The following is an 18,054-nucleotide window of genomic DNA, read 5'->3' on the forward strand; positions in this document are numbered from 1 at the left end:
CTTTAGACAATCACTTCCGGAGTGTCGACTACTTATTGAAAGAGGACATCCTGCATCATTTCTCGCTTATTCTGATTGGTTATTCAGAGCAATTATGGGGAAATGTTTGCCATATGTAGATTCCTATCTGCTGTTCTTGTTCCTAGATCGTACGATTAAAAGGGGTTTCTCGATTCGAATATTGACACGAAACACATGTGAAATTGGAAATAATTTAAAAGAAACAGATACTATGAGCCTCATATTAAAATATAACGAATCATTTTACGATATCTTACTTAAATATTTTACAACGTTAAGTGAAATTACAAACATTTTTAAATTTATTGCCACTACTGGATTTATCGTAGTTGTTTCTTTTATACTCAATTACATTCATGGTACATACATTTTGAAATTTCAAACTTCTGATAGCTGATAATTCCATATAAATTAAAATCTTATTAATTCAGACCTTTTTATATATTATATTCAGCTCTGTATATAGATTATAGATAAAAAGAATGTTTTTAATATCTTAAATTTTGCGTTTAAATTGCAGATTATCGTTCTAAAAGAATCACGAATGAGTCGAAATACGACTTATTAGAATTACAAAAGTTTAACACGTATAATCGAGTAATTGCCAGACATCAAAGTATTATCAGTCATAAAGAAATGTTAAATGCTTTGGAATATGCGACTGATGTAAATTGCTTACCTATTAAATATCGTTATATAATATGAATTATACTATAAAATATTAGATATAAAATTCTGTATTAAAAATATTTCTAAACATATTTATTCAGTTCTTATTATTAACTTTATTTTATGATTCGTCATATTTATAAAATATATAGAATTATATGTATTATTTCTTAGAAATGTTATGACAAATTTTATGCATTAAAATGCATTGATATAATAGTAAATTGTCCACAATTGGTAAATGTAAAATCTCTACCTTATGGTTTAACACCTTTCCACCGTGTCTGTTTCCAAGGTCATAAATGTTTAATTGCTTTTATGTTAGCAAAGGGTATGTATAAAATAGAATAATAATACAAAACAAAATTGTAGTATACATAATATAATTAAATATTATAATACACGTAGGTCTGTTTCATCTCTAAATTTGCATATAGGTGCTGACCCTTCCCTTGTCACAACAATAGGAGAGAATGCTTTATGTATGGCTATTTATTATTTTCTTAATAATCCAGTGGACGATGACTTTTCTTGCCTTGAAATGATTGCAAAAACTGGTTAGTTATTACAAAAGCTTAATTTATTTTACCAACATATTTGGTGTTTTAAACATAATATTTTCTACTTTCATAGGATGTGGATTTGGCTTTGAAGACAAATGGTACAATAGCTTATTAGAAATGGCATTTAATAATAATCATATAAAATTAGTACAATGGTTAATTTTACATCATAAACTCTCCTCGCACAAGTCCTTGCGCTGTTTTTCTACACCACCAATATGAAGGAATTATAAATTTAATTAAATATTATGTATATATATATTAATCATTATTTTTATTCATTTTTGTATATGATATATAAAATGTAAGTTATGATATGATATGATATAAATTACAAATATAGGTTATGAATAAGAAATGCAATATTTTGATTAATATTTGTTAATGTTAATTAATTACTTAATGTTTTTTCACTAGAAATTCTTATTTCTTTCAAAAATTATAAATATGTACTATTATTATTTGTAACAAACCCAATAATAAACTAAAAATTGAATAACAAAATTTTAAAAACTGATAGTAACAGGTTTGAGCATTTGTAATTACGTCTATATACTAATACTTTATATAATATTACGTGTATATGCATGGCAACTATGTGAAGACAATATCCTAACACAGTTATATTCTTGATGATAAGAGAATTTTTTAATATGTTACAAGTAGTTGATATGCAAAAGTTTAATATAATAAAACACGCATGAGCATAGCACGACAATATACGTTACATTTCAAATAAGATATCATCAAAAGATAAGGTTAAAGTTTTAGAAATTCTGTTACATGATGGCAAATACCGGTTTATTAGTTTTAACAAATCCTACAAGAGTGATGAAATTATTACCGATGATAAAAAAACACGTATTAAAAACTTTATATATCCAATATTTTCCAGAAAAGAATATATTTCTCTCTGGTAATCAAATGATTACAAATCCTCAGTGGCGAATAAGTTGTTACGCTCAAATCGTTGCCGATATTTATATCAATACATCTAGTATATTTTCTCCACTTGATGTTCGAGTGTTACTTACAAGTATGAAAAATCCTAATATATCAGTAATAAATACCAAGAAACCTGTGGAAATAGTTATTTTTGATAAAGCTTGTAGTAAAAGAGAAGCTGACACATTCATTCAAGATTATTTAGCAAACACTTCCATGGGTTGTAGTTTTATTAATTTTACCGATGATCTAAAATCAGGAAACTTAGATAGTGTAACATCTTGTGTTAATGAAGAAAAAACTTACAAGAATGTAGTACTTGGTGGTACATTTGATCGAATACATAATGGACATAAAATATTATTAAGTGAAGCTGCATTACGTTGTACAGAGAAACTTACAGTTGGTGTAACTGATACAAATATGTTGTCTGGTAAGAGTATACAGATAAATATAAATTGTAAGAAATGTAATTCATATATTACTGATTAATAAATTATTACAGAATCTCATAAATGAAAAGTTTTTTTATAAATTAAATCTTGCATAATCCTTAATATTTTAACTAATCTACTGAATTAAATTTTCAGCAAAATTATTGTGGGAACTGATAGAACCTTGCTCTATAAGAATTTTAAATCTCAAAGACTTTCTAGAAGACATAGATCCAACTATAACATATGAAGTTGTGGCTATAAATGATATGTACGGACCAACTAAATGTGATTCAAGATTTGAGATGATAGTAGTTAGCGAAGAAACAAAACGTGGTGGAGATAAAGTGAATGAAATGCGTGAGAAAAATAATTTAAACAAATTAGACATTCATGTCGTGAAATTAATAAATGATGAGAATCATAAAGAACATGAAGAAAGTAAAGTCAGTTCTAGTAATCAAAGAATACGATTATTGGGAACAAAACTTAAAGCTCCTGTATGTATTATACTAAATTGTATTATACAAAGGTTTTAATCGTATTAACTTTTTAGCAAATAGGAAATAAACCTTTAAAACCTTATATCATTGGCTTGACTGGTGGTATAGCAAGTGGAAAATCATCTGTAGCTGAGAAACTACAAAAATTGGGTGCCGCACTTGTCAATTGTGATAAAATAGCACATGATTTATATTTACCTGGCAAAAAGTGTTTTGATACGATAGTTGAAAATTTTGGTCCCACTATTTTGAAACCTGACGGATCTATTGATAGAAGAGCACTCGGAAATATAGTATTTAATGATCAAGTAAGCTTTTATTTATTTCATATTATTACTAGCACCTAATATTGATATTTTTGGGCTTATATTTAAAAATATAAATCTATTTATAGATGCAATTAAGCAAGCTAAATAAGATTGTTTGGCCTATAATTTTAGAAGAAACAAAGAAACAAATATATGATTTCAACGCAAAAGGATTTGATGTAATTGTAATGGAAGCTGCTGTTTTGATTCAAGCTAAATGGCAACATGAATGTCATGAAATCTGGACATGCATTATTCCACAAGAAGAGGTAAACTTTTAATTTATAGATTAAATTTTATAGATTAATATTTCATGTTAGAGTACTTTTTGTTAATAAAATTTAGAACTTCTTTGTTCTTCTATTCATAGGCTATACGACGAATAGTAGAAAGAAACGGATTAACCGAAGCTGATGCAAAAGTAAGAATTCAAGCTCAACCAAATAATGTAGAACAAATCAAAGAAGCAAATGTTGTGATATGTAGTTTATGGAGTTATAACATTACCGAAGAACAAGTGCAGAGGGCATGGAACGAATCAATGACATTTTTAACCAACCAAGCAAAAAGTTAACAGAAATTATGTTAGTATAAGATCGCAAATATCTATTAAATTCCTTATTTTTTGCTTGTATAAAATATAATTCTTAATAAGTTGTGCTAGTTCTAAATTACATTTGGGTAAATTTGAAACGTAATTTTTCCCACATTAATTGAAATGATTAATATGTCTTTAATTATAAAAAATATTTGTATGAGAGAATAAGATTAGTTTTAAGAAATAAAAGTTTGGGGAGAGGAAGTATATTTGAATATATTGCGTACATATTGTGTAAACAAAATAATGTCATATAATAAATCTAAACTTTTATATATAATACATAATATTCACGTGTAAGTATGCTATAATTATAATGTGAAATATAGAATGTGAAAATACATAAATATTTTGTAAAAAGATAATAATTGATTTTCTTGCAATAAAATGTTCGCATCAAAAATAAATTTTTGAATATAATTCCTAAAAACAGATGATAAAAATTTATTATGCTATATAATATTGAATAATATTATTTTGTAAACAATATGTTTTCATTTAAAATATTTTTATCTTCTTGATTTATATAATGATGCATTTTATTAAGTATTGTACTTATGAATGATGCAAAATCTGCTTTTAGTTTACTTCCACCGCTTTCTATATTACATTTAACATGGGATACTTTCATAAATGTTGAAGCTGTTTATATAAAATAAAAAATTATAATAAAATAAAAATATATAATTTTTTGTGAATATTACGATTATTAATATTATAAGTCATAGATACTCACAAATAATTTTTGATATTTCTGGATTTCTTTTTTCTGGGTCATAACAGAAAATTGCACATCTATCTGGATCTAATTTTGTTTGATCAATAAAATAATCATATAATTGTTGAATTTCTTTCAAACATTCATTTGATTTTTCATTATATACAAGTATAACACCATGCACATCTTTTCTTATAGCTGGCCAACAACTTTCAAATCTGAAATATTTTTGCAGCACATTACACGTATTATATTATTTTTTAAATAAATAAAGTACTGTTTATATATACTTATGATCTCCACTACAGTCCCATAATTCAATATCTTTTGCGATATGCTTGTTATTCACATTTATGTTTTGTACTTCAAATTCTAATATTCGAACACCTTTAGTTGGATGATAATCATAGGGTATTTCCGTAGCATCGGCAAGAAAATTAGATATTGTTGTTTTACCACTCTAAAAAATATTTTTTAAATAATTGAAATTTTAGAATTAACTCAATTTGTATTTTTGTATACATTATAGATATACATATTGATTACAAGTTCTATTTAACACTACTTTTACATATAGTAGGTGAAACAAACAATGCAATAAATTCTTGCATAATAAAACAGTAATTACATAAAGATTATACAACTGAAATATTACCCTAACAGGTCCTGTAACAATTATCTTTAGTGGTTGCATATTATATGTGTACTTTAATTTAGTGCAGACACTGTACTTGAACCTAAGTGTTTGGAAAATTGTCGCCATAACAACTACTTATATTTATGAATTTTATAGTTTAATCAGCTTTCTAATAACAAATCAAATATTTATATTTAAATATAAAAATTTATATTTCGTTGAAAATGGAAGAGAATTTGTATTTTAATGCGTAATAAATATTGACAAACATAAAATTTATTTATACATGTCAATTTATTATGATACATAAACATGTCATTTGAATACAATACAATACAATGAGAAACATTAGATACGAAATAAGGATATATTACATATTAACCGTTTTAGTGCCAGCGGTTTTTAATAATCTGTATCGGATTGTGCCATGCAGCGCGATAACGCTTCGAATTGACGATCGCGACCAAACATCGCGACACAGTTCACTACAGTACGCGAATAGAGCGATTGCGCTTAAATTATCAGTTATTGTTTACCTGGAATTGTTCCCAATTAATTGTACAACTTTTTCTGCTTTTATAAAGTACAGTATATAATAAAATACACCAATTTAGTGGTGTTAAAACTAATTAAAAGATTACGCTATTAGTTATGACTAAATAAAATTATAATCGAACAATACCATATTGTAAAAGAATATTAAAATGTATTATGAATTTTTAACTTCGCGTTCAAGTCGTGTTATTTATCTTTAGTCATCTTTAATGTTTTTAATTTTATCTATATTTTCTTATGCTTTTAATATTTACTCATAATTTGATGTTTCGTATAAACAATATGTGAAATCATTAAATGAAATCATTACCGCTAAGTATAATTGACCATTTAAATAATTTTTAGACTTCTTTGTTTAAGTAACGAATATTAGTCCTCGATATTTGGAGAAGTGGGCGGCGGACAGCGTCTAGGTTGGCTTGTCCGAGCGAGGCTAAGTGTTAACAGTAGGATAAGGCTGAGGAATTGGAGAAAAACTGTTCCTGAATGATTATATGGAAACAATAAGTTTATTAGATAATTTAATAAAGAGTGTAATATCATATGGAGCAAAAATTTGAGGATAGAAGGAATGAATTAAGAAGAATACAGTTAATACCTAAAGTGAATTTTGGGATTAAACGGGCAGATTACATAACATTAGAAGAGATCAAAAATTAAAAGATGAAAGTATGTTTGGGCTTTAAAACCATCAAATATGAAATAAAGGCAGAAGAGGTAACAAGAAGAACCTTAGCCAAGGAAGAAAAAGAAGGAAACAAAAACTTCCAAATGTCAAAATAAGTAAAGAGAGATACCTAAGAAGATTTAAATATAGTCAGGAAAGATTGGAGTATTTAAGTACAAACGAGAAAAAATGCATTCTTAGAAAATATATGAGAATGTATAACTTCAAGAAGAATTGTTCTTAAATTTAGTAGAATAATAAATTCTAAGTTTGACTGTAAATATAAAGATTTGAAAACAGACAAGATACCAAAGCACTTAGTTAATAAAGGGATTAAAGGAAGCCAATAAGATTGATACTTAGGATGAGATGCGGAAATTTGGAAGAATAGAATACGTAGGTTTTGATATGATGAGAAACATAGAATATATATGTGCGGCGGAGGAGGGTGGGGGATTGAAAAAAGGGAAGATTTGTGATCTTAACCCAATAAAAGTTCAAAAGAAGGAACATGATATTGCATAGAGAAAGGAAGAAAAGAATAGAGATATATGAATCAGTTGCGGGTGGTAGTTGCTGTTATTGAGTTTAGGAAGCGAAAGAAGACAAGTAAGAATAAGAAAGTGCAATGAAGCAAGATAATAGAAAATAGTTTTAGACTTAGTTCAATTTTTGTTTAGATGAATTTTAGTTCTGTAAGTCAAACAACTAAGGCTGTTTTCAAGGCCGTTGGACCGAAAAATAAGATATACTAAAAATAATGTATAAATGAATTCTACATGTTTATATATTTAAATCTTTTTCCTCATTGCAATTCTCAAATTTTTTGAATGTCTTTTGTAATATGCTACATATACACGCAATATATGAATTAAAGCAGTCAAAGCAAAATGAGTAATAGTATGAGTAATACTATAATATAATAGTATTATTTTATAATATATTACAAAAATTATTGATGTTTGTAATATTGATGTTTTAAGCTATTGGTTGGTCCATTACTGATGAAGCTTCATCTGGATAATTTAAGCCATACAAAGCAAAGAGTGCAGATTTTGCTGCTATTTTCTTGGCATCCTTTTTGTTCTTTGCTGTAACATACATTTATTTTTAATCCAACATAAAAGAAACATATAAAATAAAATCATTAGTTTACAATTTGCTATAATATATAACACATTTTTTATATTGATGTATAAAATAAAGATATAAATGCTTAAACTAAAACAGAAATCATATTACCTGTTCCTGAATATTCAATACCATCAATATCAACAGCAAGAGTAAACATTGTATTTGGTGGATTACCAACTCGATTAAGTTCTACATATGTTAAACCTGGTCTCATTTGATTTAATAACATTACAGGGTGTATGTTTGTTGCATTAGGTGGAAGTTCTTTCTGAACTGGAGTTTTTTGAACATGAGAAATCTCTCTTTTAATTCCTTTAACAGGTGACGGTAATCCTGGTCTTGGAACTGGAACTGATGTTCCTTGATTATGCCATTCAAGGAAAAGTTTATACAATGCAAAACTAGCCAAAGAGCTCCATGGAATTTCATCACTTTCATCAACAGTAGTATCCATTGGTGTTACACCTTCTTCGTTATTTTCCTCTTTTGATATAGTAGATGAATCCATAGACTGAACTGATTGTCCATCTGACTCAGCATCAATACGTGCTTTCATAGATGCTGCCGTCATTTTTTCAAGTAATAATGCTTTCAATGCATTTTCAGCAGCATTTTGACGAGCAAGTGGTTTAGATAGTCCTTGTCCAACATAAGTTTTACCATCAAGCTATTTTTAATAAAAAAAATTATTTTAGGATTTTAGTATTTATAATGTATAAACACACATGTGTGTGTGTGTGTGTGTGTGTGTGCGCGCGCGCGCGCGCGTGCGTGCGCGCACTAAATTATTCTAAATACCTCTGCATGAACGAGATACAGGGAGTTTGGCATAGGTCCTTGAGTTTCAGGAAATGTGAACTGGACTCCAGGTTTCATTTCATTTAGTACCATAATTGCATTCTTGGGTTGCAATGTCTTTCGTAGACGTTGATTCAAACGAAGTCGTTTCAGTCTTTTATTTACTCTAACTGAAGGTATAAACTTTATGTAATTTATTAAACAAGAGTATATTTTATTAATTTTTTCCATAAATATATATATATATCAGTATATCAATATTCACAATGATTATAAATATGCAATAGCTCAATAGTAATCTATTAGAGCACATAGCAATAGTTTCAATCTTCAAATTTGCGCAGTGGATTGTCATCATTATGTATATAATGTTTCTATATTTAGATAATTTATGCAATATAAATTTCAAAATTATTTCAGATGTAGTTAAAAAAACGTTTTAAATAAACTTAGAAAAAAACAGAAATAAAAATTGCTTCTTAATGATTATTTTAAATACTTACATCCGGGTGCTTTACGCCTCCATCTTGGAAGTTGTTCTTCTATTTTAGTATCTGTATCTTCACTCACTTGATTTTCATTCTTTACTTCAGATGTGCTATTACTTGTTGGAGGTGTAGGATTAGAGTTAGTTGTTAAGGGAGATGTTGGAGTAGGAACTAATGGTTGAGAAGATGAAACAGGATTATTTTGCATAGCAATTGCACTTTGTTGCTGATTATGAAGAGGTAGTTTTAAAATTGGTTTCAACCGTTGTATTTGAGGTTGAAATTGTGATTGTGATTGTGTTTGAGGCTGTGGTTGAGATTGTTGTTGGGACTGTGATTGAGGCTGTGGTTGAGCTTGGCTTTGAGAAGAATTGGCAATGGATTGTTGTGGTTGTTTAATTTGCTGTTGCAATTGTTGTTGCTGTTGTTGTGGTTTCCCTTGCTGTAAATTCTTTGCTGCTACTTGTTGCATTTGTGGCTGCTGAGATTTGCTATGTTGCAAATTCCTTGCTGCTACTTGTTGCATTTGTGGTTGTTGTTGCTGTTGCTGCTGCTGTGGTTTAAATGGTTGTGCATTTTGTGAACTTCCTTGTTTGTAATTACTTTGTTGATTTGGAGGAGGTTGTGTTGCTTGAAAACTGGCTTGCTGATTGTACTGCAAAACATAGGGTGGGTCGCCGCTACACAAGGAACCTGTACGGTTGTGCTATCCCACCAAGGTCTAGCATCGCATATGCACTTGAAAGCAGTCTAATGCTACTCCCATAACTCATACCAGCCAAATTATTTCTGTGGCCTATATTTCCTTATGTATAACTGAACTGAGTTTACATAAAATAGAAAATAGAAAAAAGGAGAGTAAAAGGAGAGTAAGAAGAAGAATAAAGATTTTCAAGCCTAAGTAAAAGTTTCATTACTATATGCTTTATATCAATAATAAATATAATTTTGTAACATGTTGTGTATAAAATTTGCTCATGTTTATGAAAACAAACACTTAAGCTAATAGTGAAATAAAATTTAATAAATAATGAAGATTTAAACAAACAGAAAACTTACATGCGCCATTTTTATATTTTAAATCTACTATTAAATCATAATATTTCAGAGAAACCTACATATGTAGTACCAAGACAAGTTTATTTTTAGTTTGTACCTAAAGCATAATTACTAATAGTGACAAACAGTTTAGCCTAAAATGTTATGTAAACATCAGTTCAGTATGTTATTAAAAATATGGCCTATGGCAAGCTACGCTATGGGGGTAACTGACGAACTAGCCCCTGGCTGAATAGACCTCCTCGGTATTGTTGTATAGCTACTAGTTCCTGCATTGCAGGGGAGGGGAAAGTAGGGACCACTAATTAGTACATGCAAATGGATGAAATATTGAAAACAACAAATGGAAATATTGAAAACAATAATTACACATTCTAATTATGATGAATTCAAAATATTTCACACACACACGCACGCACGCACGCACGCACGCACACACGCACACATACACACAAAATTTCTTTCCTCTTATATTAATATGACATAAAATAAAAAAATAATATGCTGTATAAATGCTGTTATTTGTTATGAAAGATAATGATCTTAATAATATTTGTAAAAAAGTAGATTAGAAAAAAAGTAATTTAAAAATATTCAATTTAAAAAAGAATTTAAATTTTACATGTTAATATATATTATTTTGGACAAGAACAGGATAATTCATTTGAATTAACCAATTTCGCTTTTATTTTTATTTTATTGTTACTTGTATTATTATTTAGATTTCATAACTCTATTCATAGTATGATCGAACAAAATTATCAGATATTGAGTATATTAAAAAGTACTAAATGTATTTATTTTAAGTATCAAAAGAATGATCAATAACGTTATACAGATATTTATTCTTGTATTTATGAATCATTTTGTCGTAAATTTCTAGTATATGTACATCAAATGATATTAGTGAATATCATTGTATTATATATGTAATGTATTTATATACATCATAAAAATCTAATGTAGTTTAGTATTTGTACTAGATTAATATAAAAAATACTTCCATATTATTTTTATACTGGAAATATTTTTTGTGTACATACATATGTATAAGTTTAAGAAATGCAAATGTGTATTTTATATTTTGTAAAAACAAAAAATGCATTTCTAAATAATACTAATTTAAATTACTTAAGATATTAGATTACTTTACATCACATTTTTTCACTGTATTATGTATAAAATTAAATATATCATATTTTTAACATCTTTAGTATATTTAAATAATTTATATCAATAAACAAATTAAATATAATTATAGAAAAATAAAAGAATTTTAAGTTCTGGAATACTTAGATAACAAATATTGAGTGAATGTGTGTTTTGCATCTTTTCATGTATAAATTTCTAAATTACTTAAACAGATTTTATCGATTGATATAATGAAAATGTGTTATTCATTTATTTACATATTACATACTACGTATGTTTCTATACTATATGTAATTATATGAATCATTTACTTGGAAAATTATTGTTTTCAAAATATATATATATACATATGCTTCTCTTATACTTTTTAAGTTATTGTTATGCAGTAAAATTATTCTTAAAATAGCAAACTTACAGTGCTTTGACCTTGATATGGTACATTTGGATTACTTTGGTTTCTCACTGGAAACATAATTAATGAAATTATTGGTATCTTTTGTTGAAATCAGTGATAATAAAATCAAGAAAAACACATTTGTGGCTTTATAATAAATACAGTGAGTCTCAAAGTTATTCACACATACAGGAGGTTATAGAAATATGAAAAATGAAACGATAATAAAGGTAAATGTTACCTAAACCAGGCAAAGACCCACACCAAACAACATCTTATAGACCAATATCACTACTTCCCGTGTTTTCCAAAATACTAGAAAAAATAATTTACGCCCGCTTAAAACCAATAATAGAGAAGGAAAAATTACCATATCAGATCACCAATTTGGATTCAGAAACAAACACTCCACGATAGAGCAAATGCACAGACTTACAAATGAAATAATTCTAGCATTAGAAAACAAACAATACTGTACAGCCCTCTTTATGGACATCGAGAAAGCATTTGACAATATAAACCACGAAAGTCTACTTCAATCAATCAGAAAGCAATCCCCGGAGCAGATATACCATTTAATTAAATCCTACTTAAGCAGCAGAACCTTCGTAGTAAAAATTAAAGACACATACTCTGAAGTTAAAGACATCAAGGCAGGGGTTCCGCAAGGAAGCATCTTAGGACCAATTCTATACACACTATACACGGCCAACATACCAACAACTACTAATAGCAAGATACTGACATTCTCGGACGACACAGCGGTACTAGTCAGGCACACTGACAGCAGTCACATCACTACAAGAACATATCACAAAAATAGAAAAGTGGCTTCAAGTTAAACAGATACCTCCAAACATTATACTGAACGGCACGCACATAATACAAACAAGGCAAGTCAAATACCTAGGACTTCACTTAGATACATGATTCACATAGACACAGCATATTAAATCTATAATAGACAAAATACAATTAGCAAGGAGACAAATGTATTGGTTAACAAGTCGAAAATCCAAACTAAGCATAAAAACAAACTAAAGATATACAAAACGATCATAAAACCAATTTGGACGTACGGAATACCACTTTGGGGAACAACAGCAATGAGCCATATAAGCAAAATAGAGACAATCCAAGCTAAAATTCTTAGATCAATTGTAAACGCCCCATGGTACGTTAGAAACGAGGACATATGGAAAGACCTTGGAATACCAACGGTCAAGGAAGAGATTAGCAGATTCGCAAGAAGGTATAGAGAAAGAATAGCAACGTACCCAAACCGACTGGCAGTGGAAACGTTCAACACAACCATAGAAAGAAGACTAAAAAGGAAACACCCAGCAGATCTCACAAAGGATATATCTTAACAAACACGAAGATGGTACCCCATTGGGGATAGTCACCCACATGATAATCAAACAGATAGAAAATTCTACCAAATGTCCAAATTGGACAAATTGTGAATGTGAAATTTTAAATAAAAAAAAAAAATAATAATAATAAAAGTACGTTTAGCACTCTTTATTTAAAAAATGTGATATTTAGTCTTTGAATTATGAATATTATATAAAGAGCAATGAAATTATTAGTATAGTTTTTGACAAGACAAAATGTAACTATTCCTTGCACTTATTCAGGTTATAAAATTAATGACACACATGTAACATTCTATGAAAAACAATTCAAGTACCCAAATACTGCCTTATAAATTCAGTATAAAACATTATAACAATCAATTAATATCCACCTTGGGGAGGTGATAAAACAAAAAGGATATCTCGCCAAATAAAAATTCTAATTATTATTATACAAAATTATTAAGTTTAATAACATGTGTTGCTAATTTTGTGATCACAATTAATTCTTGGAATTGTTTCACATTATTTTTTCATAACCACAAATGATAATTTTATTGTTTTTTTCCATAGATTTCTTAGTTAAAGGACTAGAAAACTATATTTTTTAAATAAAAAGTGCTGAGAATACTTTTATCATCTTTTTATTTTTCGTATTACTGTTAACTTTCTGTATGTGCCAATAATTTTGTGACTACCTATGTATACAAATTTTACATTATTCAAGTTCAAATTAACATGTTAAACGAAAAAATTCTTTTTCATATATGAGCATATTTTAAAAAATCAAAATAAATTATAAAAATTATTTTAGAACATCATTTTTAGCATCATTGAGGAAGTATAACGTAAAATTATGTCAAAATATTCATTGTAGAACGCCATTCTTTATGAACCGGTATATAGGTATCGATTTTCTTCTACTACAGCCATATACATACCTTTAACTATTATAAATAATGAACAAAAAAATATATCCACTACATTAAAATATCAAGGAAAACAATTACAAATTTACTGTAAAATTATTTAAAGCTACTTACTATTGGGATAGCCTTGGCTTTGTCTATTTCTTGGATACATGTTTTGAGTCCAAGTTAAATCACTTCAAATATAATTAGTTTCAGAACATAAAAATACTTTTTTACAATACATTTAATTCTGGAACGTAGGGTAGAATTAATTTTTATGAAACACTAATAATATTTAGATACCTTTACAACGTAGTCACAAAACTAAGGAATGACTTCCTATCTCGTTACAGAGAAGTAGGAAACAGGGTTGGCGTAATCACTGTTGCCAGTTGCCAGGCGAATTCCCTCACAAGGGAATAATACATGGCGTTACATTAACTCCACTGCCACTCTATACTATGTCATTTATATTACGTGACATGAGTTACGTTCTATATGATGTAAATTAATTACAGTCAAATATTTTTTTAGCAAAAAGATTTGCATGGTATTTTCTTTTAAGAAAAGGTATGTATAAAGTAGAATAATAACACAAAACAAAATTACACATAACTATATATATTTATTATACAAAATTACAGTATACATAATATAATTAAATATTATAATACACGTAGGTCTCTTACATTTCTAAATTTGCATATAGGTGCTGATCCTTCCCTTGTCACAACAAGAGAGAATGCTTTATGTATGGCTATTTATTATCTTCTTAATAATCCAGTTGACGATGACTTTTCTTGCCTTGAAATGATTGCAGACACTAGTTAGTTATTACGAAAACTTAATTTATTTTAACAACATATTTGGTATTTTAAACTAGCGAATGTCGAGACTTGTTTATATGATCATGCTTGACTCAAAACTAGGAAATGACGTTTACTATTGTCGGAAATAGCAAGAACAAGTCTGTCATATGGATTATTAAGCGCATGCCTTAATAATAGTTCGCGATTTCATAATTTTAATGAAAACAAATTTTTACAACATCATTGTCTATTCTGTTAATTCGTTAAAATTAAATAATAGAGCAAATTTTCGTCATGTATTGCGTAAAAAACAATTTTTTACAAATTTAAGTAGGAAAAGTACAAGTTACCGTTGATACTGTAATATTGAATGCAAAATTTGAACAACTTTTAATTACTAATTGTTAAAATTAATTACTAGAAAGTACAATATTCAATAAAACATCTTTTTGTTCGAAATCTTTTAGCTACACTTCTGAACAAATTCAGTTCATATAAATTTACACAGAAATAAAGGCACTTGAAATTTATAAATATTAAGGACTAAAAATAAAAAAATATGTCTATATTATGCTAATAGTAATATTTTATAGCAATATATTATAGTAATAGTAATCACAACGTATTCTTCAAGATTTAATTTTTTGCTATTCAAGTAAAGTTCTATTATACACAGTATTACAAATTTAAAGTAATCCTTCCATTTCTTGCATAAATTGCATATATGCATCATCTTTTGTTTTAGGTTGAGTAGTTCGCATTGGTTGCGTTTCTGGTATCCTTTCTGAAAGTCTTGACAAAATACTTGGTTTCCTTTTATCATCCCTTTTCACACGAAGAGAGGTAGGTAAAAATCTTGTAACATCAGCTGCTAAATTCCTAATTTGTGGTTTTGCTTCGATAGTTGTAGTGCTTTTACCGTCTTTATCTTTTCGATTAATTAATTGTGGTGCAGCAGAAAGTACATTAGGTGTTTTAGGTTGTGATCCTGTTGCAGATTGTGTCTGCATTTGAGGATTTCCTATATTTGTCATATTTGATAGATTTGGCATTTGCATTTGTGGAGGAGGCATTCTTGGCATACTTGGTGGACCAGGTCTCAACATCCTCGGCATTCCTGGTGGTGGGCCTATAATCACAAACAAAGTAATGATTATCAATTTATTCATTACCATTTATTCATTATTTATTACAATATTTATATTGACAAATTATTAAATAGTGTGTATTATTCTTACCAGGAGGTAATCGAAGTCCAATACGGGGCGGTGGGGGCGGTGGCATCCTTAAATGTAAAGGTGGTGGTGGAGGTCTATACATTAAAGGAGGCGGCGGCAATCCCATAGGTGGCATTGTGTGTGGTTGTGTATGTTGAGAATGAGAATGTGATGTATGTTGATTATGGTTTGATGAATGGTCTGATGCCCCTGGAGGTTCTAGATCTTCTACTTCTGTTTTATTATTGCCAGATTTATTATTAGACTTTGAATTAGATTCATTTTCTGCTTCCAGTAGTGACAATCGAGCATTTAAATCTTGAGCTCGTTCAGTTTCACGCTTTTTATGAACAACTTCCATTTCACGCATAAACTGATCAATATCTTGCCCTGCCATAGCTAACATTTTCTGTTGTAGAGTAGTTGGTTTTACTTTAGCTATGTCTCTTTCTTTTTCCTTCTCTTTGTCACCGTCCTTATCTTTACCGTCTGATTCTTGTTTATTATCTTCTTTGTCGTCTGCAAATCGAATTGTTCTCGATTTTGGTACTGATTCTTTAGTCTATAAATAATTTCATGATCATATAATATTCGTATTTCTAAAGTAATAATGTATTAACTGATTTAGAACAAATTGAAATACTAACCTTGTCAGACATATCTTCATCGTCACTTGATAGATCCGGCGGTGGAAAAGGTGGGACACCGGGTGATTCTTTATTAGGTGCTAGTGTAGGTATAGAAGGAGATGTTGCATATGCACTTGTCTTTTTTAAAATACTTGGTGGTATTGGTATGTTCATAAGCGGATGATGCTGTGGTATGTAATGTGGATGGGGTGGATACATATGCGCTGGTGGTTGCGGCATATCCGGCAAAGGTATTTGTGAAGTTAAAGAACCTATAAAGATATAAGATTATAAAATATGTACATGAAGTGAATGAAATTGTAGATAATACCATAATAATAAACACCAGAATAAGTAATTACCTGAGTACATTCGAGATATGTCATTAGCAGCTGATGGTAATGGAATTTCATCAACTTGTACTTGTTGTGCATGTCGTACAGCTTCAAAATATGAAACGAGATCTATTCTTCTACGTTCATATTGTATCAATTGTTCTTTTAACTCTGCCCACTTTTCCTGATCATCCTTTGCCTGTAAAGAACCAAAAATAAATATGTAATATTTTACAATATGTTAACTATCACCATTGATTTAATATTAATAATTAATACTTACTTAAAAATTAATACTTACATACATTTTCAAGACACGATCCAAGGTCTCCTTCAATTTCTTTCTTTTGTCTTTCAGCACTTTCTCATTAAGCGGTGGTGGCTGCATAACATTATATTCTGAAAATTAAAACATAAATATATAAATATATAATAAATAATAAATATATAAATATTTTCATAAATATATAAATTAACCTTCATAAATGTATAATATATAACAAAACAATAGTTAACAATTCATAATAATGTTAACTATCAAATATTTTACTTACCCATTTGATCTATTTTTTCCATTTCTTCGATAATCTGAGCCGGATCTTTGCCCTTTAGAACGGCAGCGCGTACTAACTGCCGTTGTTTTTTATTTTTCTTTAATTCTTTTTTACGTGCCTCTTTACCTGCAACAAATTTGTTATAATAAGTTATAATAATTATTAAATTTATGATTTTTAAGTAAATTTCTTTGTTATGTTATCAACTTACGTGCTTGATCGGTAGGATTCATATATTTTCCACTTTTTGTGGTATTTATCGAACGGCGTCCCATGTTTTCTCACTTAAGAAAACTGTTTACGACGTAAATTTATATTGTATTTTCACAATTTTTATATTAAATAAATTAATATTTATATTTATCGTAACTACGGGTACACCGACTATACTCATTATACACTGCAGAATGTATACTAAACTGCTGCAGCCTGTGCAACGAAATGGAGACGTAAGTAACTGTAAATCGTTGTGTACGTCCTCTACATGAACACTACATGAACTAGCTAGCGCCAAATTCAAATTGTAAACTAACGTAGCCGAAGCAAGGAACAGAGAGATTTTACCTATGTAAATATTGATTAATTGTCAAATTATCTA

At 28.7% G+C, this 18,054-nt stretch overlaps 5 protein-coding genes and 1 long non-coding RNA gene across 22 annotated transcripts; 3 read left to right on the forward strand and 3 right to left on the reverse strand.

The window, feature by feature from the left end:
• Window positions 1-76: 76 nt before the first annotated feature.
• Window positions 77-1,648, forward strand: LOC126872366 (uncharacterized). The gene is made up of 5 exons (XM_050632246.1): window positions 77-380; window positions 542-687; window positions 865-1,021; window positions 1,128-1,247; window positions 1,324-1,648. The coding sequence occupies exons 1-5, from the start codon at window positions 95-97 to the stop codon at window positions 1,473-1,475; spliced, it is 861 nt and encodes a 286-aa protein (XP_050488203.1). The 5' UTR covers window positions 77-94; the 3' UTR covers window positions 1,476-1,648.
• Window positions 1,649-1,832: 184 nt separating this feature from the next.
• On the forward strand, window positions 1,833-4,248 carry LOC126872039 (bifunctional coenzyme A synthase). Its single transcript, XM_050631530.1, has 5 exons — window positions 1,833-2,631; window positions 2,789-3,132; window positions 3,189-3,443; window positions 3,530-3,712; window positions 3,814-4,248. Exons 1-5 carry the CDS (start codon window positions 2,037-2,039, stop codon window positions 4,015-4,017), a joined length of 1,581 nt encoding a protein of 526 aa, XP_050487487.1. The 5' UTR covers window positions 1,833-2,036; the 3' UTR covers window positions 4,018-4,248.
• On the reverse strand, window positions 4,241-5,562 carry LOC126872473 (intraflagellar transport protein 22 homolog). 2 transcript variants are annotated; one of them, XM_050632483.1, is made up of 4 exons: window positions 5,415-5,562; window positions 5,050-5,219; window positions 4,778-4,968; window positions 4,241-4,683 (listed from the first exon to the last, which is right to left on the reverse strand). In XM_050632483.1, exons 1-4 carry the CDS (start codon window positions 5,520-5,522, stop codon window positions 4,514-4,516), a joined length of 639 nt encoding a protein of 212 aa, XP_050488440.1. In that variant the 5' UTR covers window positions 5,523-5,562; the 3' UTR covers window positions 4,241-4,513. The 2 variants fall into 2 exon arrangements, with proteins under 2 accessions (XP_050488440.1, XP_050488431.1); XM_050632474.1 differs by having other exon boundaries at window positions 4,778-4,977.
• Window positions 5,563-5,654: 92 nt separating this feature from the next.
• On the reverse strand, window positions 5,655-14,296 carry LOC126872053 (double-stranded RNA-specific editase 1-like). 16 transcript variants are annotated; one of them, XM_050631603.1, is made up of 6 exons: window positions 14,045-14,296; window positions 11,665-11,711; window positions 9,054-9,585; window positions 8,551-8,720; window positions 7,861-8,419; window positions 5,655-7,709 (listed from the first exon to the last, which is right to left on the reverse strand). In XM_050631603.1, the coding sequence occupies exons 1-6, from the start codon at window positions 14,082-14,084 to the stop codon at window positions 7,597-7,599; spliced, it is 1,461 nt and encodes a 486-aa protein (XP_050487560.1). In that variant the 5' UTR covers window positions 14,085-14,296; the 3' UTR covers window positions 5,655-7,596. The 16 variants fall into 16 exon arrangements, with proteins under 16 accessions (XP_050487560.1, XP_050487558.1, XP_050487592.1 ...); XM_050631601.1 differs by having other exon boundaries at window positions 9,054-9,591; XM_050631635.1 differs by having other exon boundaries at window positions 9,054-10,366; window positions 14,045-14,293.
• Window positions 14,297-14,333: 37 nt separating this feature from the next.
• LOC126872514 (uncharacterized) lies at window positions 14,334-16,296 on the forward strand. The gene is made up of 5 exons (XR_007691999.1): window positions 14,334-14,482; window positions 15,467-15,564; window positions 15,719-15,867; window positions 15,963-16,079; window positions 16,191-16,296. It is a non-coding gene; the product is annotated as an uncharacterized LOC126872514 (long non-coding RNA).
• LOC126871889 (WW domain-binding protein 11) lies at window positions 14,518-17,816 on the reverse strand. Its single transcript, XM_050631214.1, has 7 exons — window positions 17,668-17,816; window positions 17,457-17,582; window positions 17,204-17,301; window positions 16,930-17,101; window positions 16,586-16,839; window positions 15,960-16,500; window positions 14,518-15,850 (listed from the first exon to the last, which is right to left on the reverse strand). Exons 1-7 carry the CDS (start codon window positions 17,729-17,731, stop codon window positions 15,408-15,410), a joined length of 1,698 nt encoding a protein of 565 aa, XP_050487171.1. The 5' UTR covers window positions 17,732-17,816; the 3' UTR covers window positions 14,518-15,407.
• Window positions 17,817-18,054: the final 238 nt, after the last annotated feature.

The sequence above is a fragment of the Bombus huntii genome, chromosome 1 (assembly GCF_024542735.1).
Source record: "Bombus huntii isolate Logan2020A chromosome 1, iyBomHunt1.1, whole genome shotgun sequence".
Classification (NCBI taxonomy): Eukaryota; Metazoa; Arthropoda; class Insecta; order Hymenoptera; family Apidae; genus Bombus; species Bombus huntii.